At 39.2% G+C, this 25,212-nt stretch overlaps 1 protein-coding gene across 6 annotated transcripts in view; it reads right to left on the reverse strand.

Moving 5' to 3' along the window:
• THSD7B (thrombospondin type 1 domain containing 7B) overlaps window positions 1-25,212 on the reverse strand; it is a 298,971-nt gene that overhangs the window by 88,843 nt on the left and 184,916 nt on the right. For all 6 annotated transcript variants that reach the window (XM_038142161.1, XM_038142157.1, XM_038142156.1 and 3 more), the window contains 2 exons: window positions 8,173-8,367; window positions 3,796-4,059 (listed from right to left, as the gene is read on the reverse strand). In XM_038142161.1, coding sequence (XP_037998089.1) covers window positions 3,796-4,059; window positions 8,173-8,367 — 459 coding nt within the window. The remainder of the gene's footprint in view (window positions 1-3,795; window positions 4,060-8,172; window positions 8,368-25,212) is intronic.

The raw sequence follows: 25,212 nt of genomic DNA on the forward strand, positions 1-25,212 counted from the left end.
ACGAGCAGCTCAGATGACAGATTGAGAAGCGGATGAACTGCAATTAAAAGGACAGTTTCATGGCCAAAGAGGATGCTCCAGACACAGTTAGAAAATGAAGACCCTCTGGACTAGCAGTGAGCTCAACTCAATATAAGAAGTCTTCTGATGGGAAGGAAAATGGAGGCAAACTACCAATTATAATTTTGTAATGTATTTAGAGGTAGTTAAAATCCATGACGTGAGTAAAGTTTATCCTATGATTTCATAGGTGCATTTCCAAATTAAAGGACGAAAAACAAGGGTGAACCAAACCTGGGACAAATCACTAGCTCAACTGGAAAATACAGATCACTCATTTCTCAAGCTTATTGAATGGGTGATCAAGGAAAAAGGTGACACCACCAAAATAAAGCAGTTTATCACAAAAACCAGCCATGAAAAAAAAAAAAAAGTGTACTTTTTTCCTGGAGAAAAGATTTGGTATAGAAAGGAATAAAATTCAGAAAAGCCTGTGATTAGTATTTTTAAGCATGTTATATTTAATGACCACAAGCTAACACACAATTAAATAGCAGTGAGGATGGGTAAATCAGTCAGTGGTGATCAGCATGCCCACTGCAGCTGACCCAAAGTGTTGACACCAGGCTTGCTCAGCTCTGGTGGATCAGGGCAGAGGTCCCTCCCTCCAGCCCAGGCTTCAGGTCCTGACAGAACAAACTGTAGACCTCAGGCAGGTAGATAGAACATTTTCAAAAGGAACAGCTGGAATGCTTCTGTCTTGACTCCTTCTGGACCTTGGGATACTCTACTTGCAGTAACTACACCAATAGGGAGAAAATGTCCATTTCCAGTCGGGAAGGTATGCTTAAAGGGTTAATATATTGCTTAAAGGGTTAATATATTTGCAGATAATAGGCTTAGGACAGTTAGAATCTAAACTTCTAGGAAACAGAGATGAACAAGCTGTATTGGGTTTTTGGTCAGGTTCCCCCCTCGCCCTCCAAGCTGCAAATGCAGAATCACTCAGAGAAGTCAGCGTCAGAGCAGGGCCTCAGAACCAGAACCCTTCTGAGCAGTTTATTTCTACACCAGACTCAAGTGAACTGTACATTCACTTGACAACTTTGATACTCTCCCATAATAGATCATATTGACCAAGTGAAATAAACCTTACTCATGTCTAAGTTCACAAGGTTTCAGTCTGGGAAAATGAAAATCACTGCACCAAGAAGGCACAAGCCCAGAGTTTGCTCTCCAGAAAAGCTACAAACTTAGCTATTCTGTCCTACACCATTTTTATTGTCCTACGCCGTGTACTCAGGACATGATCAAACCTGGGACAAATTTGCTCCTACTCTTGAGGCCCAATTTACATCCCTACATCTCTCTATCTACATTTTTCAGTTCTTCAAAAGGACCCATCAAAGAACTGAGGTCTAAGTCTTACAACTTCTCACTTCTGTTCTGGTTCAAGGGAAAGGAAGGAAAAGCACTGGAAAAGAGCAGGAAACAAAGAGAAGTCAGAAGACCTGAAAGGAGTAAAAGAGGAACCTGCTTATCCCCACCTCATAAAGCAAGAACAATGCCCAGATACTACAGTGATTGGCATTCAATATATAAGACAATGATTAATTAGCCATAATCATGGCCAGCCAGCAAATGTTAAAAGGTCACCTGATACTAATGGTGAGCAAGACAAACTGAGCTGCTTAAAAAAAAACCACTGTCATGAATAATTTCTCAGGGCTTAGCAATTCTTCATGCTTCTGTAAATTGCTCTTCTCCATTATAGTTGAAAAGCATTCTGCTAATTATTAATTGAATAATGATTTGTTTCTATCACTAATTCAATAAGGTGTTCAGAAGTGCATTTTGAAAGTTCCCAGCTCTAGAGATCATAAATATCAGACTTGTCTTAATGTAACCTTGGAAGGCAGGTCCCAGGTGATGGAAGTAGAGCCTGTGGAGCTTCTGCCCATTTTTAGTCAGTCTATGCCCAAAGTCACCGACCACCCCTCTGCCTCTGATGTGGGCTCTGTGCCAGGGCAGTGCCACAATCATTTTTGCTCACATAAAAACCTGAAGACAAAAAAGTGAACAATATTCCCCTGGAGCTACCACTCCCTACTACCTCCCAAAGAAAAGCCAGATCATTAAAAATGCCACATAAATATCACTGACAGAAAACAGGCTTCAAGGTTATTTAGAAAAGACCCACGCATAGACAACCTCTCCTTTTTAACAGTGATAAAAACCCTGAGTTTCTCAAAAGATCAAGTCATGCCACAGGCAAACCCACCTTCCAAAACCCAGCAGCTCCCTTTTTGCAGGAGAAAAGGTAATGTGGGGGAAAGGTATACTACTCCTCCTTCATGGGCCACAGAGGCATAATCAATTGGTACAAAAGCACATTGTTGAAACACAAACCATGGAAAGCTGCTTTATGAACCTGTGCAGCCAGCTGGAACAGCCATCAACAGCTGCAAGAGGAATTCACTCCAGGACTGAATCACTTCATTAAGGTGGAGGTTTTTTCTCCTTTTATTACACCCAGCTCAGGCTGCTGATCCCCATCATGAAGACCCTCCAGAGAGCTGATTTCTCTGCTCCCTTATACCCTCAGGAGCACTAGTGGTGCCCACTGTATGACTTAATCTCCTCCTGAGACATCATTTCTCCCCCTTCCATCATACACCTCATCAGCAGGCTTCCAAACCGCTACACCCTGCTCCATGCTAACCCCAGACTTTTGGCTGTAAGTCAGAGAGTGGCAGCGGTTTGGGGGTAGCCCAGCTAGAGATTTTGCTCCTAAAATAAAGGCTTATGTCTGTGATAAGTGATAGGACAAGGGAGAATGGCATCAAATGCACAGATATCAGGGTTAGATTTGATACCAGGAAGAAATTCTTAACTGTGGTGAAGCTCTAGAACAGGTTTCTAGAGAAGCTGTGGCTGCCCCATCTCTGGAATTGTTCAAGGCCAGGTTGGACAGGGCTTGGAGCAACCTGGGATAGTGGAAGGGAGCTGAAATGAGATGATATTTAAGGTCACTTCCAACTTAAACCATTCAATGAACTGCATACCACGGAAATTGGGAAAAAACGCCCAAATGGAATGACACACCCTGTTCTCCTTGATTTTAATTCTGCCCTCTTTGTGACATAGGTTACTTGATTACACAAGAAATATAAGTTTCCCAGGAAGCAGGGACATGAAAATATACTCTATGAATTTATGAAAATACACTCTGTGAATTTGAGCTTAACATGGGCACCTAATTGTAGGAGGGGACCACTGGCTGCTGAAGCCGCGCGTGCCTGGCATGAGGGACAGCAGGTGACATCACAGGCATTTTGTAATTAAATATAATTGTCTCTAGAAAATTGCAAATTCCTTCATTGAAAACAACCATGCAAACCTCCAAACTTAGTGAAAGGGAATAAAAATTTCTAAACAAGCAAAAGCAGAAGCAGGAGGTATCTTCAAACAAAATGCTGATTGAAATAAATACACCTCCTCCAAAGCTTATAATTTTATGGGATTTTTAGGGAAATAAAATGTCTCTGGTATTCTGGCACTGTAGCCAACTTCAGCCTTCTTGTGCTTCATTTCCATAGCAGAAATGCCAGCAGACCCTTACAGTGAGGAAAACCTCAGTATTAAAGAGCAGTAAGGAGATATTCAAAGAACTGCGTTCAACACCCAGGACAAACTTGTGGGAGCTATTCCAGCAAGCACACACCTCGCATAAGCTCCACCATGAGCCACGGAGTGCTATTCACACGTGTTGTGGGCTGTTCTACTCCTCCTTACCCGAGCTGCTACAGCGAGATGGCTCCACCAGTCTGCCGCTGCTGTCGTAGCAGGCGATGGCTCGCAGCCGCACGCCCTGGCCACACTCCCTGGCCGCTCCCTGGGCAGGCATTCCCAGCTGCAGCTCAGGTGGACCCCCTCTGATAATGCAGTCAGACCAATTTCCATGGGGCTGGGAGGTGAACGCCTCGCAGGGGCACGGCTCTGTCTCAACTTGAGGATAAACTTCCGTGTTCTGGCATTTGTCTCGCTTTCTGCTTCGCCCTGTTCCAACCACAGAAATCGGCGCGTTAGCTCAACATCTGCTACTCTTGATAACAACACGTCATATTATTTATACTTGCATGAATTCAACACATTAGAACCAAGACAATCTGAATGTTAATATTCGGGGATGTTTCTGAAGCATCTATTAGCTGCTGCCAGTGCTCTGGCATGCAAGGACAATGTACTTATCTCCAGGGGCAACCAGAGAACTTGGAAATACTGTTCTGATGGGTAGATCAAGTAGTAAAATACAAAGTCTTACTCTAGAAATGGTCTTCCCAGAAACCGCTTTGTAATTTCATATAATATAATTTTCCCCTAATTATCTGGTGGAAATAAATTGATTGTTTTGTCTCTATTTATTCACAATCAATGGTTGCCAGGACAACTTCCGGAGGACCCTAAACTAACTACAACTTCTTTGAGATTTCTTTACAAATTAGTTAAAGATGAGCTGTGCACACAAATCATGCTTTGAAGAAAACAGAAAAAGATAATCCTCAGTAAATTATTAGTGCTGGAAAGCATTTCAATGGTTGTGTTTGCTTTTATGTTTTCCTTTGCACTGTTCCTTCAACAGGTATTTTAAAAAGGCTCTTTCAGTAGTTTTAGGGAGCAGCAGCAGCATCCAAATAAACTCACGGTACAGCTCTCTGCAATCGCACTCACCGTGCCCTCATCCTGCAGGACTTCAAGGCATGAGAAGGGGTCCCCAGTACAAGAAGAAATAATGCAAAACAGAGAGTTCAAGCTCCCTGCATCCCTACAACTACTCAAGGGAACAAATGTCTGTACACAGCCTCTAAAGATAAAAATCAATGTTTTTCTTGGCACAGGTCAGCCAGCTTGTCGTGGAGCTATCTTGATGCTGGCTGAGCTCAGGAATGTTCTTTGCATTTGGCATCTGCACAGAAGGGAGAATTCATCTTCAGCAACAAACTGTATCTTGTATGCCATCCTCAAAATATTCCTTGGGAATCTTGGACGCACTAAAAACATTTTTTAAAGCTTTGATCCCAGAAGAAATGTTTTCTCTTCATTGTGCACAAATAAGATATAAAAACCAAAAGATAAGTTATATAACTCAACAACCCCCTTTCCAGCCTGGAACCAAGAGCCATTTCACCACAGACAAGCTGGGTCTCATCAATGCCTGCTTCCATACAGATATGTACCAGCAAAGGAAAGGCTCCTACTGTAGACCCCTAATCACCATCCTTCAAGCCCCAGCTCTTTCAAAATGGTATTGCCAGAGTTCTGGAGAATGCAGAATTTGCCAGCACAAAACGATGCAAAAAAAAAAAAAAAAAAATCAATCAGCATCTTTATAGTTTGGTAGATAAATCTATGCTTACATTTTAATGTATATAGTTATGAGGAAATGCAGGTACAGCTCCCCATACTTCAAGGAAAGTCTTTTAAGAGACTTTAACTAGATTGGGAGCTCTCCAATGGCATTTCCAACTTTTTCTGTTTGAGAAGCCATGAGGAGCCACAAACTCTGTATGTTCAGTTGTGTGCTCTGCATTGTGCTAGTAAACATGGGAATTTGGGATTTGCCCATGTTTTGCCATCATGACACGAAGCACAACACACTGAGGTAAGGATGTTAATAATCTCATACTTATGTGACCTGTTTCTTTAACAACTTGCCCTGCCATCTGTTTTGTTGGAATCTTCCCCCTAAATGAAGCTGCTATGAAAGCCCTATTTTAAGGGGAAAAGTGACATTGATCCCATACTCTTCACATAGAAATATTTTTTAGAATTAGTGGTAGTGATATTTTTATCATCTTTACGGGCTGCTTTAAAGATAGCTACTAAAAATACCATCTCCAAAAATTTTTGAGGACATAAACCCATCAATTAAATAGAATTTTCTTTTTAAATTACATTTCTGAATACTAACAAACATTATATATATTAAATGTTATCAGGTAGTACATACTGTACATTAAAATTATAGGAAACATTAAAAATACAGAAAGTGCTTTGTATCCATAATGCAGAGAATTAACTGACTGTATTAATTAACTGAAGACTCACCTAAAAACTGTGTTTCCATTATAATGACTTTGAATTTTGATATGTTTTGTAATAAGTCTTTCACTTGAGTAATGACTAATTTTATATGTAGAGTCAATGACGAATTACAAAGTAAAATGAATTATTCTATTAAAAACTGAGTGGAGGGCAAGCAAATACTTAGCAAACAATTAGAAGATTTCCACTAAATGACATTATCAATAAACTCTTCTAATGAAGCCAAAGCATTCACTTGAGAATAGACACATGCAGTTGATGAACCAGAGGTACAATTCATGCCCACTTACAGAGAGGTGAAATGCAAATGGATAAAGGTCTCTTAACATCACAAAATACTTTTGAAAATAGCATTTTCTTTAATCTTTGAGTTCCTGCAGACAAGATTTTTTTCAAGACTTTTGTCTACCTCTATTTTTCAAGAAGCATTTATGCAAATACAAGTTGGCACCTGCCTCAGTGAGTTCTCCTTTTGAGAGGGGGCCAAACCAAAGCCAGGGTCTGATTTGGGTATCCCTTTCTCCTCTCTGAGGCATTATCACATCCCCACCTGGGACATTCACTGCATGTTCACCACTTGCTTTTCAGCACACCTTCACTGGCCACGGGCTGAGACCACGAGCTCCATCCTGGCAGGAAAAATGGAACCCAGCAAGGTTGGATGGGGAGAGACTGGTGGTGGTTGGTCATAAATGCAGTGCAGGTGAGGAGACAAACCAACAGAACCTGGGCATTACAAATCATTTTTGGTCCACTTACTTGAACAGATCTCCATCTGATGTAGAAAAGAGTAAGAATGGGGATAGGTAGGGCTGTACTGTTTTGTAACTTGCACAACACTCACAAAGAAAAATCAGATTTAGAACTACCTGTAAGTAATTATTCATTATTTTAAACATATTTTTTGTAAGATCAGGTACCTATTATTTTGCTGGGGATCAAGCATTTCTCCTACTATAAACATACAGGCACTGGTATAGAGAACACTTTAGAACATGCTCTTTGCCAGAAAATACAGAGCATTGAATAATACTGGGGTTTTATGTGAAAAAATAAATCTTTATCCTTTAATGAGCCACATTCACAAAAGGCAGCCTGAAAACAGTATAAATGTGTGCTGTAATTGTTAGTTAGTAAAACACACAGAACATTCCAGCAGTAACAAATGGAGTAAGAAGACAGCCATGCAGCCAAGGACAAGCGAGTCTAGGAGGAAGGAGCAGTGGTGGCCACCACATTTTGCTGCCCTTCAGGTCATAGCTTTTATCTCAGCAGATATTCTTGCAGCAATTTTAGCACTCTACTCCACAGTCAAAATCTTTGATGTTTCACCTCTATTAAAGGAGCAAACTCAAGCCAGGTACATATTAGCTCTCAAACACAGCACAAAAACATGAAAAGATGTGAGTGTTGAGAAAAACAATAACAGCAAATTTCTTGTAAAACATGTAAGCACAGTATAATTCTTTTTTACTTAACTATGCACACGAGGGAAGACAACTCCCAGCAAAAAATGCAGTTTCAAACTATTCATGTTAAGGAGTTTCAAAGCTTTTCAGTTTGGTCAGCATTCAAAAAACATAATAACAAACCTCGACAGCAAGTAGGGAAGACTGATCCAGCAAATAGTTTGAACTGGTTGAGTTTAATGAACACATGTAAAAGACCAAACAAAGCTGCTCTAATGGTACTGGGTTTTCTTTATTCATGGTATTAATTTGCCCTGTTGAATTGGGCACACTGCTGAGCACAAAACTTCCTGTTTTAAACTACCTCCAGAAAATCACACTGATTTGTACTCCTGTATATGAATTTTCTGCATGCTTCCCAGATTAATAGGTCAGATAAAGTTGCATAAAGCCTGGTCACTGTTTCATTTGGTTTACATCTAAAACCTTTCCACCAGCAAGTTTTTCTGCACTGCTCTCGTACTGGAATGTATAAGAGGCTGGCAATGATCAGGGCCAGATGAAAAACCAATTAAGGATGCTCTGTCTGGATTTTCCCACCACTCCAACACTGCAGGGGCATTATTCCCAATCAGACAAATATTGTAAAAGATTATACCTGTGAGCGACCGCCTCCTGCTCCTGGCTGTGTCACAGTCAGAGGAGCAGGCTGTGAATTTAGACCAGGGGGTGAAAGTGCAGTCATCCTTGCAGGGAACGAGGCACTCCTGGACGAGGGCTGGCATTGCTCCTGCCCACTGCACGCAGTCCCCGACGGCGGCAGAGCCCCCCTGCTCTGACAGGCACGTCACAGCTGCAAGCAAAGGCACAGAAATACTCGTGTTCTCATACATATATATATATATATGTATTGTATTACACTCTGGGCAGTCAGTCCTGGTGTTGTGTGTGAGATTCTCTCCCCTGGATTAACAGAATAAAGCTGATTTGATTTTAGGGCATTGTTCATGTGTCACTCAGCAAGTGAAGCGTCACAAAACCATTAAGACACGTTCTTATTTGACCAGTGCGTTATGAAAATAATGATACAAAGTCAATATTCGCAAGGAGGCAGTCATTTTAGAGGTTGTGGGGACATTTTAACCAATGATACATTGTACAACCAGTCAAGAAAATAGGTAACACTGTGGCCATGTGCCAGAAAACATATTTGGTGGAGGCTAGGATTCGCAAGCTGTGATGCACTTGCTACTCATGGAATTGAAACTGTGGTAAAAAAAAAAGCCCCTAAAAACTATAAAAGAAAGCTTCTTTCTCCAAAATCATCATTTCTTCCATTTTTCAGATGAAAGGAATGACTGAGCAGATGCTACAGCTAAATGCTTCTTTCAGCAAGGTGTAAGTCTGGCCCCTCCACACTGAGCTCCCTAAATATTGTGATACCTCTTATACTCTCCCACTTTGTCTGTTGTCCATTTTTAGAACTAATAATTAATTTTTCACGGTGGATATTGGTACTGTATAGCCATGACAGAGAACAAAAGTATTTAATGTATGAATCTGAGTCACAGGAAACCTAGGATAAAACCTGCTAAATTCAGTGAATTAATAGTAAGTAATTATAATAAATAAAAATAGCCTGCACATCATGGAGTCTTTCATTTCATTAATAATAATTAATTCTCATAAAACCTCCAAGATTATAGGCTATTTATATCCTCCAGTGTAGGTTAAACAAAGCAAAGGCAGGTCATGGCTTGATTAAGGTAATAAACTCAGGGACAGAGTAATGAACTGAATTTGCCCATGAGATTTTAGTAATGTTGGGCTTTCTGATTCTAGGCAAGTCCATAAACCTACTAAGGGTGAAGTTATTTAATACAGATTTTATTATTTAATTTTAACAACCTGTGATATTATTTTATGACAATTGCTAAATAATTCAAGTTTTTGAGGCTGCATATATTTTCCTTGTTGCCAGCATTTAATGTGAGTAAGAGTGCATGAAAAGAAAGGTAAAAACACCTCTGTTTTCTTACAGTTAAAGGATTTACTGGGGTGTAACTCTGCAATGAATACACATGATTTTTTGGGTTTTAACTATAGCACTGTATGGGAAAAAGGAATGGGTTAGCAATCACCTGGAAATAAAAAAACACCTTATTAAAATGTAATTAGAGTCTATGGGAAAAAACAGCATTTTGAAGAGCATGCAAAAGGCAAGCAATTGTTAAATGTCTCTTTAGACTCAAGTGACAGCAAATCAGCATATTAATAACCACCTCTAAATTGCTGATCCTTGCCTTTCACTTCCAATCCTGTGACCCTTCCAAGCTCCCAACTCCAGCTGGGAGCCTGGGAGCCCTCCCCTCCTGATTACGGGACAGGAGTCACCGCTCTGCGCGGGGACACGGCGCAATTGCCCTCTTCAGGAAGGTTAAACAAGTGGGAGACTCTGGTGCCCGAGGTCTGTGTAGCCTCATTACCTACAGCAAGGACACCCCAGGTTTGGCCACACAGCCGTGGCCACGTGAGGTGTGGCCAAGGGGATGCAGAGCATCTCCTCAGCACCGCCACGGCGGCTGGCAGAGACAAACATCGTCCTCCACTGCCAGCCCCACACAGCAGGAATTGTGATTCCAGAGCAAACCACCCCACTGCAACGCTCAGTGGGAGCTGGCAGAAAGGCACAGCTCATTCCTGACACTATTAATGAGGTCAGGACAAGTAATAGAAGTTTTAGGTGTCAAAGTTAAACCAGACACCCCACTGCTGTGATCAGTAATTGTCTAACCACCCCAACTTCTGCACAAACAGCCACAATTTTAAGCATTCAAATAATCCACCAAGTTCACTGAGCCTATCTGGATGCTAAAATAGATCTATATAAAAATATAAGGACATATGAAATTAGGGCAAATATTTGACAGAGATTATGGAGCTTAAAGAAATTATTGACAATGGAAACATGAGAGAGGAAAGTTGAATTAAAATAACAAATAATATAGTGGATTAGATAAGCATGGAGATAAGAAGGGGCTGAAAAGAATATTTAATGTATACTCTGATAAGAGACATATCACCTAAAGGAGGGGAGGAGGAGAAGGCTACACACTTAAAACCTGGCTAAAGGTGAGCTGCGTGAACTGCTAAAATAAACAAAATTATAAAGCAAAAGCCCATTAGGGCATTTTACCAGATTTGGATGGGGCAGGCAGAAAGCAGCAGGAATGATGGACCCAACTCCTGTGGTTCCATCAGGAACTAATCCCCTCAATTTCTGCTTCCTGCAAACTTCCCAGTTTACTCAGCTTTAACTTCTAAGAGAAAACTATTTTCATATACATGCACTTCTGGAAAGAATGAGAGAAATTTGTTTTCTGTGAACCTTCAGGAAAGTAAAATTATTTATCCTCGGTGGTTTCAAACTACTGATTGGTTTGGCTCATATGTGGTTTATGCTGCATAAAAAATATTTCCCCTTAATCCTCAGTTCTGTCACAATGGTTTTAAATAAACTCATACCGCAAAGCTATTTCTGTTATGTCAACATTTCTTTTGTTTTTTCAAGTGGGGTACCCCTAGAGAGCAAATGCAGTCCATTTGCAGTTCTATGCACTGAGAAAAAAAATCAGAGAAAGAAATCCCTCCTAGGTATAATGTGTGATTTCTACCATCTCTGCAGCATTTAAAATGGACACAAACATATGACTGAAACTGCTAATAATCAGACACTTCCAGATAAAGGCTTTCAAATTATAATACTGATTCCCACCAAGAGAGGAAATGTAGGATTTCTTCTTGAATTCCCAGTCAACCCCACCAAACTGGAATTAAACACCTGGGGAGAAACTATGGCATGGCATTTTAATGCAATTCCACTGATATAAAAAGAACAAAACACTTTCTCTTGTAATGATAAATATGAGATCATTAATTAAACTGAAAGGTAGTCAGGTTTAAGAGGCTGAAATAAAATAACTTTTTTTCAGAGAAGGACTGGAATTGTTTAGCAGACTGTGTGGATGCACCTGTAAGGTGCCAACACAACACAGCAATTAATATGAGCAATGAAAATAGCTGCAGATGCAACTGCTTTGCTTCAAGGCTTAAGTCAAGTGTTAAATGTAGAGCTTGGGGAGCAAATTTCCCTTTCTGCTGCTACAGGGCTCTGCCAGGAGACTGAGCAAGGACTGCTAAGGGGATATGCAGTGTGACAGTCTCTGTCTTCTGGCTTTGCATTCCCACCCACAAGAGCGTGTCTGTGTGCCAGCATCCCAGCATATGGCACACGCAAGCATATGGGAGCTACATTCTGTAACTACATTTCTCCTAAATTGAAAGTAAATAACAGACACTTCTCCTATAAACTTTTAGATGGTGAAATCAAATGTTTGTACACTGTCAGATTGCAGAGGCACTGAAGGCATCCTTGGATGATGTTACATCATCATCAAAGGAGGGAGTCAGCATCAAACAGAGGGGACTCAGGTGCTCTCAGGTGCTTGTGCCTGACTTAAGAGCATTGGAGATGATCCTAAAAAAAGGAATTGTATTGAGAATGAAATAGTACAGGCTCAGCATTGCCTCCAATAAGGAAACATAACATAAATTTAATTCCTCTTAAGTAAAAATCCAATTACAGACAGCCTCTGTAATCATATTCATTTACCAAAGTTACAATCAATTCTCCTTTAAAAATGCATTCCAACAGATTCCAAAGGGTAAAATGTTAAAGACTGAGAGTATCAACTATGAACCAGTAAAATTATATTGTACCATGGCACTTTCAATTTGAGAAAAGTAAATTAGTGTTTTCAAAACTCTGGAATTAAATGTCATTGGAACATGTGAAAACCATGACTGATAATTCCAGGAAGGTACACTCAGGCCAAACACTAAAACTAAAGCTATGCAGTAGTGCAAATGAAATGACTGGAATTAGTACAGGAACAATAGGATGAGCTATGAGGTTAGACAAGAGCTTTAATGCCAAGAGGTGTAGGCAAAATAAGGTCATAATCTTCCCTGTCTTCAAATTCTAAGAATGGTTGAAAAATCCAAGCCAGCATGGAAAGTCAAAGCAATTATTTTAATATAGCTGTTTACCCTCTTGTTCAGAAAAAGCCTCACTTCTGTTTCATAATTATTCTTGGTATCTCTCCATGTAATGAGATAACACATCATTGCTTACACATATCACTACCGGTAAGTGAAATAGAAGTTAAGGGATAATATATTAGAAAATTGAAGAATAAAATACCGTAAGGGTCTAGACTTGCTTACTATAAGTATAGTCCCATAACTCATGATGATCTCATTTATTTTCTATATTGATGCTCCTTCATACTTACAACGAGTTTCTTCAGAATCCTAAGTGGAACATTTACACTATTATTGGTATGTTAATGCAACCCCTAATTATAGCAGGCCAGAAGCAGATATAATAGAAGACATAAGATAAGGCTCTGCTGAGACTCAAGTTGAAGTTTAAAGTCCTGATTCTATAAGGACATAAATACACACTTAACTCCATCCCCATGGCAGCCCCCTTGGATGGCAGCACTCCTGCCATGAAGTGTGTCCAAAGTCTGGACTAACAGAAACACACCATAAGATAACCATTAAAAGTAAGTCTGAGGAAAAGAACAAATTATGCCAGCAAGGACATCACAGACACAAATCTCATACAAATAACTGAGGAAGAGCTGAGACAATTAGTTATTAAGCAGGAAAACTGTCTCTGAGGTCACCAGTTTCCCATTCTGTAATTATTAATGATATTGACAGAAGTGCTAAAGGGCTGACAAATGCCACCAGGCAAACAGAGCACTGAATAAACACAGATCCCAACCAACAACCTCTATAAACAAACAAGGGGAGCCCGAGATGAGCTTGGGATGCAATAAAGATGGTAAATACCAACTGAAAGATAAAGGAAAGCAACTGAAATGATTTGCATGAAAAGGGGTCTGGAAGAAATGGGCAGAAAAGTCAGGCGCAAAGCATTAGCAGGGAGAAGAATTGTAATGGGAAAGGGGAGAAGTTTGGGAATTAGAAGGGAGGGAAAAACAGCATGCAAAACTCTGAACATCCTTCTCAAGCTAAAGGTCCATGTTGTGGCTGCTCTTTAGGCTGGTTTCTCTCTGCAGCCTTTCCCCAGTAAGATGTGCATGGGGTTAATGTAGGCACAGAAGCCTCAGAAGGAGTTCAAGCTGCAGCTGAGGGCACCTCCAGCACCATTTAATGCCTTCAACTGGACTCACCTCTGTTCCATCTAAAATAACTCCTCAGAGTACAATTCTTTGATATTCATGGATGAGGTGATCAATTCTTTGGTTTGGAATACAGGATCTGAACTGCTGTAAGAGATGAGCTGCACATGTCAATTTTGCCAAGCTGAGGTTGGGCTTGGTTTTATTTTTCCTCATCTGTGAACCAAACTGCGCACTGTTTGAGGAGGAGCAGGAGAGAAGTACATTGCTGTAAAGCCCATTCCTCCTCCCACCCACACAGGGAATGCAGAACACAGGATTGATATATTAAGGTTGAGCACTATTTTTATACAAGTGTTTTTGTATTCTAAGTGGTTCAGACTCTGCCTGGCCAGGAAGGCAAAATAATATGAGTTTTTAATGTTTCAAATTTACTTTGTCCAGAGAATAGCTGCAATCTGAGTGCTTCTACATTATGCAATCAGTCTAAAGAATCTTTCACAATTTTCCCTTTTCCCCCAAACATTATTATAGGTTTTGAATTGCTTTTACTTTCATTTTCTATTAAAAAGAAAATCAATGGAAGTGCATTAGATGATTAATGATAGAAATTATGCTCCTTTCAGAGAACATAAAATACAAAAACATGTTAATTTTTTTCCTCCTTCTGTGGCCCACAATTACCAAAATTACTCGAGTTCAATTTCTTTGTAGCGCCTATCATCAAGTTATATTTCAGATGAATTATTTATTGCACAACTTGAAAATAAGACTAAGCCATCCTGCTATAAATACATGCACTGAGATGACAGTAAATACAGAGAATCAAATATGCCAAATAACAGGAGAGAGAGAGAAAATGGAAAACAAACACAACATTACAGTATTTCTAGTAACTCAAATTGGAAAATTACTTAGCTGATTAAGCTAGCACTGACTTCCTCTGCAGTGAAGCACAGATACTAAATCCAGAACAACACTATCACACCCACATATTCACAACTGCCCCAACATTAGATTTAAAATATGATGGTCCAAAGTAACACCTCAAGACTTGAGTCCACCTTTCCTCCTCAGCTCCCCATTCCCCAGCTCTGGTTTTTCCCATTTTGGTATTCCAAACTCACACTGCTCTTGCCCTCTTGCTCAGGACCAGCAGCTAAAGCTACTGAGACACACACAGGCCCTTCAACAGCTTTTCAACTCATCCTAATCTACATTCACCTCATGGAAACTGCTCTCAAAGTTTTTTGAAATGCCAGTGGATTTTGTATATATGGTCCTGCATAAAACTTTCCACTCTAACTATCACTTTTCTACCATAAAAAAAATAGATAAGAATACTAAATGCTTTGAGGTCTGAAGTCTGGCTACTCATCTCCAGTCTAAAACTGATAATGCAACTGAAATTACTTTGACTGAAACTAATAAAAACACATACTCAAATAATTCATGTTATCTAAATTAAGTATCTTTCAGCCATCATACAATATAGTCCACCTCATGAGAGAAAAATAAAGATACTGGACTTGAGATTCAAGGGTCAGCACAGTGTAAGTACAGTAAAGACACCGTATTTAGATTAAAGGTAACAGAGGCAGTGAGAATGTGAAAGAGAATGTGAAAATTTTCCCTCCCACAGCCTTGAAAAATGAAATGTTTGAGAGTTTTCAGGAGATTTACCCAGTGGGAAAACTGAGTACGCAGACTGGAATCCCAGGAAGAGCAAAGTCACACTCTGATGTGTGGGAGTTCCATACATAAATACATAATATGTAAATTATCCATCCAGAATGGCTTTTCCTACTTTTTCCCCAACATTCCTACTGTGCAGGGGAAAAGTGTTTTTTGGAAACCCTATGTCAGGGAATCCATTCTTCATCAGGAAAAAAAAGAGGAAAAAAAAAAAATAAAAAAATAAAAAAATCAAAAAAGACACCCAAATTCCCCAGGAGAGACAAACAGTCCAAGAAAGCTGTATTTCTAAACTGGGCATACAAAATACCCTGATTTCCATAAGTATTAGGAGTGGTATTTCCCCTGGCTCCTGCTAAATGAAATTTTTTGTGTGTGAATGAAGCAGATCTAATAGCTTTGCCTCCTAAAAATAATAAAAATAATTACACCCATCTTCCTTCAGGTTTGCTGTTCAGACCATTCTCACTGCCAGTACATTCCTTTTTACTTCTCTTTTGAAGCTAACAGATCTAAAGGGATATTTGTTTTTTCCTTCTAGTCTCTTAAAAACATGGCAGAAGATCAGAGAAGATGCAAAGGGAGATATCTTAGAGGACTCTGTGATGCAATGATTTCCTTTCTTATGGGCACAAAAAATAGAAACATTTCTTATTTGGCTGCTGCTACTCATCTTAAATTTTCACTAAGTTGTTATAATTGGGGGGGCTATAAAGCAGATTGCATTATTGCTGAAACAATGGGAAAACTCACAATTATTTCAACAGGAAAACAAGAGATCCTATTATATTTTCTTTTTAATGGTTCTTCTATGAATAAAGCATTTGTTTGCAAGCATTTGTTTCTAAAGAAATCACACAATCCAAACACTGATCACAATAGGATTATTCATGTATAGCAGATGCAGCATTTGGACACAGAAAGTTCTCTATCATGATTCCTTTACCATTGATACAGATAATATAATTGATGGCTTACTTAACTAAAAGAAAAGCAATCAAATGCAAAAAAAAAAAAAATTAATACAGTAGAACATAAATTGCATCAGACCCAAAAACAGTTTCCACCCTGCTGAAAGATTATTAGGATTAGTAATCTTCATTCCAGGCAACCACAGCCTGGGACACTGCACTATGCTGCATTTTCTTTTATTACAGTCTTTCCAGTACAAATCATTTTAATCTTGGCTATAATAAATCACCAGTTAGACTCTCAGCTTATACCCTCTTTTCACCTGTAAAGTTTTGTTCACCTTTGTTGGAGCTCAGAGCAGTTTCTCCCATAAAATTGCTCTCTGTGTGAATCTTTCTTGATGCAGGAGGTTTCTGCCAACTGTCATTACAAGATCAGAGGTTCAAATTGAGGAGCACTTAAAGCAGGGGAAGGTCATCTTTGGAAATTAAATTGGAATAAAATTTTGTAGAAGTGGAGGTGGCTATTCACACTGTGCCACTGCAACAACAGCGGGCTCACATTTACCTCACATGCTCATTTGAGAGTGGCTGGGCCACAAGGGTTTAACATCAGCTTCCACCTCCTGTAAGAGCAGAAATACCCCTCACAGCCCTGTCCACACACAGCAGCAGGGGCTGTGCTCCCCTCTGGAGAGGCAGGACCCAGCCAGAGAGGGCATCACTGAGGAGCAGACCCACACCTGAGGCTCTCAGTGACACGAAGCCCAGAGGAACACCTGACCCTTCCTTCCCTGAAGAGGGAACAAATTCTATCTCCAATCATGCCCAGCACTACCATGACCCTGAAAAACAAGGGAACATAACCAGAGGGACTTCCAAAATTTCCCAAAGCGGTAATTATTTCTTCCATTTTAGAATAAGTCATTTAGGAAATAAAATTCAATGCAAAACCAGCTGAACACTTTGAAAATGTATCAAGATTCACGTCACACTTTCTTTTCAGAAGCGAGAACTGATATTTAGAATTTTAACTGTGTATTTCAAAGAAACAGTAAATAGCAGCTTTTTAATTCATCAGAAGCCCAGAGGAAAGGGAACTTTCCATACAAATGTGCTGTACTTGGGAGAACAACTCTTGCTGTTGCTATAATGAAAGTATAAATACAGCATAGCAGGAATTCATAGTAATTTGTTTCTATGAGCAAGTTTGACATGGCACAGGCAAATAAATTCAGATTGTACAGCTACACAGAAGTGAGACATTCTCTGAGCTACAGCACTGGCATTTTGCCTTTCCTCCATCATTCATTGCATCAGACCTTTGTCTCAATTTCTCTCTAAACCTTTGTCTTGTCCTGTCAGAAGGCCCACGCTCCAGGGTTATATCTTATCAGTTAATTAACTTTTGGAATGGAAACGCAGCAAAAATGACTATATAAACTTTTGCTCATATATATCAAAGCCAGTGTCAACCAGTGTGGTTCCTGTGTACCTAATCCAAGAGACTTATAATAAAATCTCATCTTCCATTTACTGCCTGAGGCAATAGTAGGTCTTGCAGAGAGAAATGTGAAGTGATGAGGTTTAGTAGAGCAATAACATTGCTCAACAGTTTAAATATTGGTCTAGCTACTGAACTTTATGCCAGGAGGTTCTGGCATTACATTATTAAATGCCAATATTTCATCCACGGTCTTCACCTACTCAAAATAATGCATAATTCATTTCAGAAAAAAAAATCTTGCCATTTAAGATATTTTTTCTTCCCTCACCACACCCCCAGAAAATCCCTTTGAATGTAACACTACTTTTCAACTGATCAAGGCAGCACTAATGGGGAAGCATGGAGATTGTGTGTGTGTGTATAATGTATGAGTTCTTCACTGCAAATTAATGAACAATTTAGCAACAACACACTAGAAGCAATGAAAACCATTGCCTTCATACAGGCCTATAAGGCTGGTGCCAACAAGGAATAAGAGAAAAATTGATTAAGCTGGAAAGTTTGAATCAACAAATAAGGAAGAGGAAGATCCTCAGAGGCAACTTTGATTTTTATTTTACTGACTCTCCACCTCACATCAGCAGATGTCACTCATGTGTACTAAAAAAAATAGGGTAAGAAGGAATTTACCAAGAGCCAGTTTTTGAAAATAATTTTGCCCACAGTTCAAAATCTCACTGGAGAACCCAGCAGTGGAAAGGATGAAACACAGAAGAAGAATATAGAATCTGAATGGGAACTGGAGCCTGACAGGCTGGGAGCATCCAGCAGTCCCTTGCTCAACTACAAGCACACTTCTTCCACCCAGAGAGGATCACACTCTCAAGCTCCTGACTCCTGTCCTTCCAGAAAATTGCATGATCTGGCATCAAGATATGTAGATACACATCTTGTGATTTACTGCCATTCTTGATTTTTTTAAAATTTATGTTTAAAGGCATTTTGAAATAAGTTTATTAAGATGCTTTCCAAAGAAAGTTTCACCAAGACCCGTTTTTGAAAGTCAAGAAAACTTATCATTTTGTTTCAATAAAATGCAAGAGAACACACTGCAAGAGTACCATATCAGTGCTTTTGATTTACTCACCTTTTCAACATGAAGACAGGCAATTCCCATATATAACTTTATTCCAAAGCTGTGACCTTGACTTCTACCCAAAGTTCAGTTGTATGGGTATTAGTTTTGAGGCAAGATGAAGGAAGAAAGGAATTCTCCCAGATAAGATAATAAACTGTCAGCTACAGTTTATGAAATACAACTGTTTCAAACAGATGATCTGATTTAATATATGTTGACTGTCAATTCAAAAATTATGACTCAGTCATTACGTAGCATGGTGACTACAGAGCCTGAATTACTTTTGTCTCATAAAGCATTAGGTGTGTGAACCAAAGACATCCTCACAGGCTTCCATGTAAGGTTCCAAAGTAAAAGAAAAATCCTAAATTAAATTGAATACCATATATTGAATGTGTATGGTTAACAGACACAAATTTGGACTTTGTCTAAAGGTAAAGAAAAGGCATCAAAAGTACTGTTGGTAGAGTTACTGATTACAGCAAGATGGAAAAAAAAGTTTTTCTCTAGTTGTTAAAAATCATGAAATGAACACATAAAATGGCTATTTTAACTATTAACTTACTGTCCTAGGTACTCATGCAATTGTAAAAATACAGTGAAATTTTAAAAAACCCCACCCCAAACCACATTTTCTCCTGGGGGTGATGAGAACTGTGCACTTGTATAAACTACATACACAGGATGTAATCTCTTTCTTGCTCAACTTAGTAAATGCATTTTTTCTAATAAAAGGAAAAAAAGATGAGCTACCAACACCAACGTGTCTATCAATAAATGAGAAGTCTTGATGAAACTCCCATGTTTTCCAATACAGTAAAAACACTAGAAACCCCTGAGATTCATATGGTGCTTTGAACAGATTCTTGTATCCTACCTTGTCTCATATAACAAGAGCTTGTTTCACATTGTTACATAAAATCATTCTAAAAAACTTAAGTGTTCACTGGAAGTAAGGACATGGGTTACATCTAAGTTAAAAATGTAAGACTGGTTCTCTCATAGACAAAGAATGAGCAGATTGTGATGAAGTGAGGAAATGTTTAACTCTCTAATGTTCCAAATGCTTATCAACCTTTCTATTGTATATGTTTAAAATGCAGTTTAATACACTCTCCATTACAGCTACAGTGTGAGTCTTCAGCAACAAGCTCAAACAAACACAATATATAGAATCACCTCCCAAAATCAAATTATACTTTATCAACCAAAAATCTGCTGCACTTACAAAAGCACTGAATAAACAACAAACAGTCACCTGCTACCAGTGTTAAACAACTCTTCTCAGAGTAAGGAAATAAAAAAGTGGGACCTGATTTTTGTGCCCAAGAGGCTGCCTAATGTACTTACACTGTCAAATACAGAGGCAGTGCCAGGTGAGACACCTAACCCCTCTTCCAAACTGCGAGGTCTCCTCCATCATCTTCACATCACAGTTCATCAACTAGGGCGTCACAATATTTACTTAAAAACAGACTGAAAATTTTTACACATTTTATCACACTAACATGTAACCTGTTGCAGCCAATATTTAACAGGTGAATTCACATGACTGGAATAATAACATAAGGGGATACAGCACTTCTGGAAGGGCATGTAAATGATGGTGAAAAGTATTTTATCTATAGATTTTATATCTTTTCCATCTTTGAAACAGTTTATAGAGAATGACTGGTAAAATTTAGTGTGTCAGGCTGGAGACAGAGTGAATTCCACTCAGCATAGAGCATAAGCCATGAGCAGGAACCAATGGGGAACAGCTGGGATGGGCAGGTAGACAAACACATTCATCTAAATATATTTGCACTAAAACTAAGTAAGGCATGCTGGAAATCTGGGCTGGCAGTAAAATGAAAACTGACAAAGGGTACAGCTCAGAAAAAACAGAAAAGCCAAAGTGAAAGCTCTCCTGTGATGGAATGGGCACAACCACAGTGGGGATAATCTGGAGTTTAGGAGATCAGCTGAGCTCAGCCTAAAGTTATTCACTGCCCTTGGAACTACAACAATAAAAAAGGTTAAAATTAGGTCAGGTTCCTGTGGATTAGCAGAAGGCTGCAGCACAAACATGTAAAATCAGAATTAGCAATGGGCATTAAAGGTAACAAAGGATCCTCCTGCAAATGTCCTGGAAAAAACCCAGACACCCTCTGCTGTGCCACCCACCCCCTCAAAACCCTGCCCAGGCTCTTACCACCCTTCCCAGGCCAGGACAGCTGCACTCCCGGGAGTGGAATTCCTTACAGGATAAACCAGCTATTCCAAAAGTGTCTGTTCTAATGAATCCTGTCTCTAGCAAACTTAGAGGAACAGATCTCCATGTGTCAGAGGTGAACATCAGCTTATTTTTGATTTGCACAAAAACAACGGAACAAACAGGGACAGCTATGCCAAAAAAAGGAAAAAATTAAATACATCAACTTTCTCTCTGTACTAGGTTGATGGACACAGTGAAACAAAAAGAACAATGGCCTTATTTTAGAATAGTTTGTTTCCTTGAGGACAAAAATCCTAAAAATGCTCAGCACCGTGAATCCTAAATGGCTTCCTTAGTAATTAAATTATATTGCACCAAAAAGCACATGCCTTCAGGAGTTTGATTCGGATGTGCACACTCTAACCAGGAGTAACTGGGTATGCAAAGATTGGGTGGAGTTGACATAAAAACACATAGAATGCTTAGCACTAAAGAAAATCTCTGAAATGGAATACAGCCTTTTGCTTGATGATAATCTCTGACTATTCACCACTGTTTTATTGCTGAATTTTGTTATTGTATCTGAATACAATTTGATTTTATGAGATCTTAAATATTACCTTTATAAACATTTCATGGGATGTTGACTCTCTATCTGCAAATTGCTTATTTGCTTATTGTATCTGTTCATTGATGCCACTGCAATAGCTTATTTTTGCATTAGCTTCTTTGTTGAGTCTAGTTTATCTTCTGAGAAAACCCTGAGATGAAATTTTTAATAAGAAATCCTAAAAAAAAAATATATATAACTGTAACTGGTAAAGACATTTTCCCTTATAGTGTTCTGTTTGCAGCATAATTCAATCAGGGTGTTTATGCCAGTTAACTGAGATTTCAAGAAAGTACTTTGTTTATCATTTAATCAATATGATTTGAGCAACATAGAAAGATTTTTAAATAGTAAGCTAAATTCTGTTCACTCCTCCTGCAACTTTACCCAAGTTTCAGACTTCTGCTCAATACTCTCCACACATCATTTCTTTTGCTTCTGCCATTCTGACTGTGCAAACTCAACAGCAATAAAAACCTGTGGCTGAATTCCATCTACAGAACACATTAACTCGTTTGCAAGTAATGGGAGATGACAATGACTGCACTGGGAGAAAATACAACGGGATCATTGGGCTCCCCTCATCAACCTATTTGACAGCTGTACTCATGTACCCATCGCTTATTCCACTGCAAGCCTGAACATTTACATTCCACAAAGCACATAATCAAATTTTATTCAAATACAGCCCAAGAACTAAGTGTATTTAACTTCTGGAAACACATTAGGTGATTATTTCATTCATAGTAAAAATGTAATACTTGCAAAACCACAGAACCAACTGCAAATTGCTAATATGTTTCATTATTATTAAGTCTGCCCCTTGGAAACACCAGCAATTAGGGTCAAATGAAACTCCATAATCCTTCTACATTTGTTTCATGGTTGCCTCCAGTATTTACAGTTACCTGTGAAATTCATCTAACAAGGAAAGGCGTCTTTGAAAGGCTTCAGATAAGACAATTTGAGCAGACACATTTTGCCCTGTTTCTCATCAAAGTATTTAAAATTACAAACTTTATGCTTTTATATCGGATTTGCAGAGTATTAACATTTAAATAAGCTTTAAAAAGTGCCCAGATATATACTCTAAACTCAAAAATTAATAAAAAAGCAGCCATCTTCCTATAAACACTACAATTAATCATTGTGATGAACAGAGAGGAAGCAATCCATCTAACCACGCCATAGAGCTGATGTAGCTCTTCTTTTCACACATCACACAAGCTAATTATAATGAGCAGATGTGCTTAGATTACAGGAAAATTTGTACTCCATGAAACCTGGCACTGAAGGTATGTATTTATCTATTAAGCAGAAATTTGTCCCTGTATTTTTGGAGGTTTGCTCACATGCAACTACATGAGCAACGTGGCTTGCACAAAACCCATCCAATCTCACAGGATTGAGTTCAGCACTGCTTTTTGTGTGCTCCACTAAGTAAACATTGCAAAAAGGTTCTGAAAAAGCACCTACTGGTGAAAGCAACTCGTCACCAACAGGGCAGTTCTGATCTGTCCTGATGCCTTGTGAAGGCTGGCCTAGAACAGAGACCAGACAGAGCTAAAGAAAAAAGTTGGGATTTATTAGAAGGCTTCAATGGATCACCTTGGGCAGCACAAGAGCCCAGCCAGGGCTACACCCCAGGTGAACCCAAAATGGTCACAAAATTCAGGACCAGTCAGGAGTTCTCTCACTTTTATAAGTTCTGCTCCATTTGCATATTGAAGTTAATTGTGCAATTATAGTTTTAGCTTATGAAGTCCCATCCTGCTTGTTTTCCTCTCTTCAGTCCACTGTTGTTTATGCTCTTGGGGCTGAGATTTGGATCATTTGTCCTTGGTCCCCAGCTAGAGAAGGAATTGTTTTGTCTCCCTACTCTGTGAAAAGAGCTCACTATCCCCTAATATGAAGCTCAAAAGTTCACACTAAAGCAGTACAGAATCTGAAAAATATAAAAGCTAAAACCTGAGGCACCAGTCCCACAAATTCTCCACCGTGCCCTGAACCGGGAATGTCTGTGACCACATCCTGTGTTCTGGGGTTAAAATGCAACAGGAGAGATTATCGCCCAAATGCCCTCAAGAGTTCACGCCTGCAGCTGCTGCTCACTTCTGCAGGCCTATTTATGCTTGATTTTCCCAAATGCTGTTAAGTGCCTATTATGAAGCTGCCCTCCAGAAGCACAAGGAATAAATAAGTGGCTGCAAAGGCCTGTGGTCAGCGAGGGCAGTGGCTGGGGAAGGCCGCGTGTCCCAGCCCGGCTGGAGCGCTGCCCGGCACGTCCCGCATCCCCTGAGGATGCGCTGATCTCCTTCACCCTGAATTAAACACAGGCTGAAGTAGATGGCCTTGGACAAGCCTATCACATTTTAATAGCTTGGTAAGATCCCCTCATACTGCATACCTCGAGTTCAGACACTTCCTCTGCATACACAAAGACCAGGATAGAAACTTAGATACAGAAAGTTGATATGTAAAAGACAGTAGGAAAGATATAACTTCAATCACCTTGGGACACATCAAAGAAAACAAATATATGATTGCAGGGCTGAAACTTCAGTGAACTGTCAAAAAGAAACAATAGTACTAACCTGAATTGATCAGAGAAGCGGTAAAAAGTAACATTTGCTACAAGGCTTCACATCCAAGATCCAAATTTAACACTACAAAATACTCTGCTTCAGGAGAACTCTATCAAATACCAGAATATATTATTCAAAACTTTCCTTATTTCACAAAGCCAATATCAGCAATTCTTTCATAAATGATGCAAGCACCTGGTAAAACCAGCAGCTGCCAGCAAAAAAATTGACTTTAGAAAAATCTTTGTTAGAAGGTGACATATTTTTCATTACTATCTATTGCCATCAAGGTATAGAGATGGCTTTTTCTTCTGTAGTAATTTTATTCCAGGGGAATTCCAATTTTTTGGATGAAGTTTCACTTGATTTATTATAAAGAGGGAAAACAGAATCTTCTCCTGAGTCTCTTCAGAACCAAATTGATGACAATAAGGGAAGAGGAGAAGGGTTGCTTCCAACAGAAAAAAATGTTTGGAAGTATTACTACTGCAATCATCAGACTCGGTTTAGAAAGTGCTAAACACACCAGTCAGAATTTTTAATATTTCTGAACATATTTAGAAACTGTGCCAGCAGAAAGGAGCACCACTGGGCACCCAAAGCAAATGTAATATCGACCAGTTCACAGACACCTGCTGTATTCTCACAAGTGCAAGCACTTCATAAGCATCCCTGTCACTTCCAGTTACTGTTCTGTCACTTTAGTGCACCTGTTTGAAAGACAGATGCTGGGAATTTTGAAAGACAGTTTGATTCAAGGTTATTCATTTATTCTGAAATTGAAAACTCATGTCTAAAACCTCTACTGCAGACATAAAGCAATTGGAGTAACATTAATATACAAATTCAGAGTCAACAAACAGGACATCAGGATTCCTTTTACACCTTTGTGGCATGACA

Source organism: Motacilla alba, chromosome 7 (genome assembly GCF_015832195.1).
Source record: "Motacilla alba alba isolate MOTALB_02 chromosome 7, Motacilla_alba_V1.0_pri, whole genome shotgun sequence".
In the NCBI taxonomy this organism is placed as follows: Eukaryota; Metazoa; Chordata; class Aves; order Passeriformes; family Motacillidae; genus Motacilla; species Motacilla alba.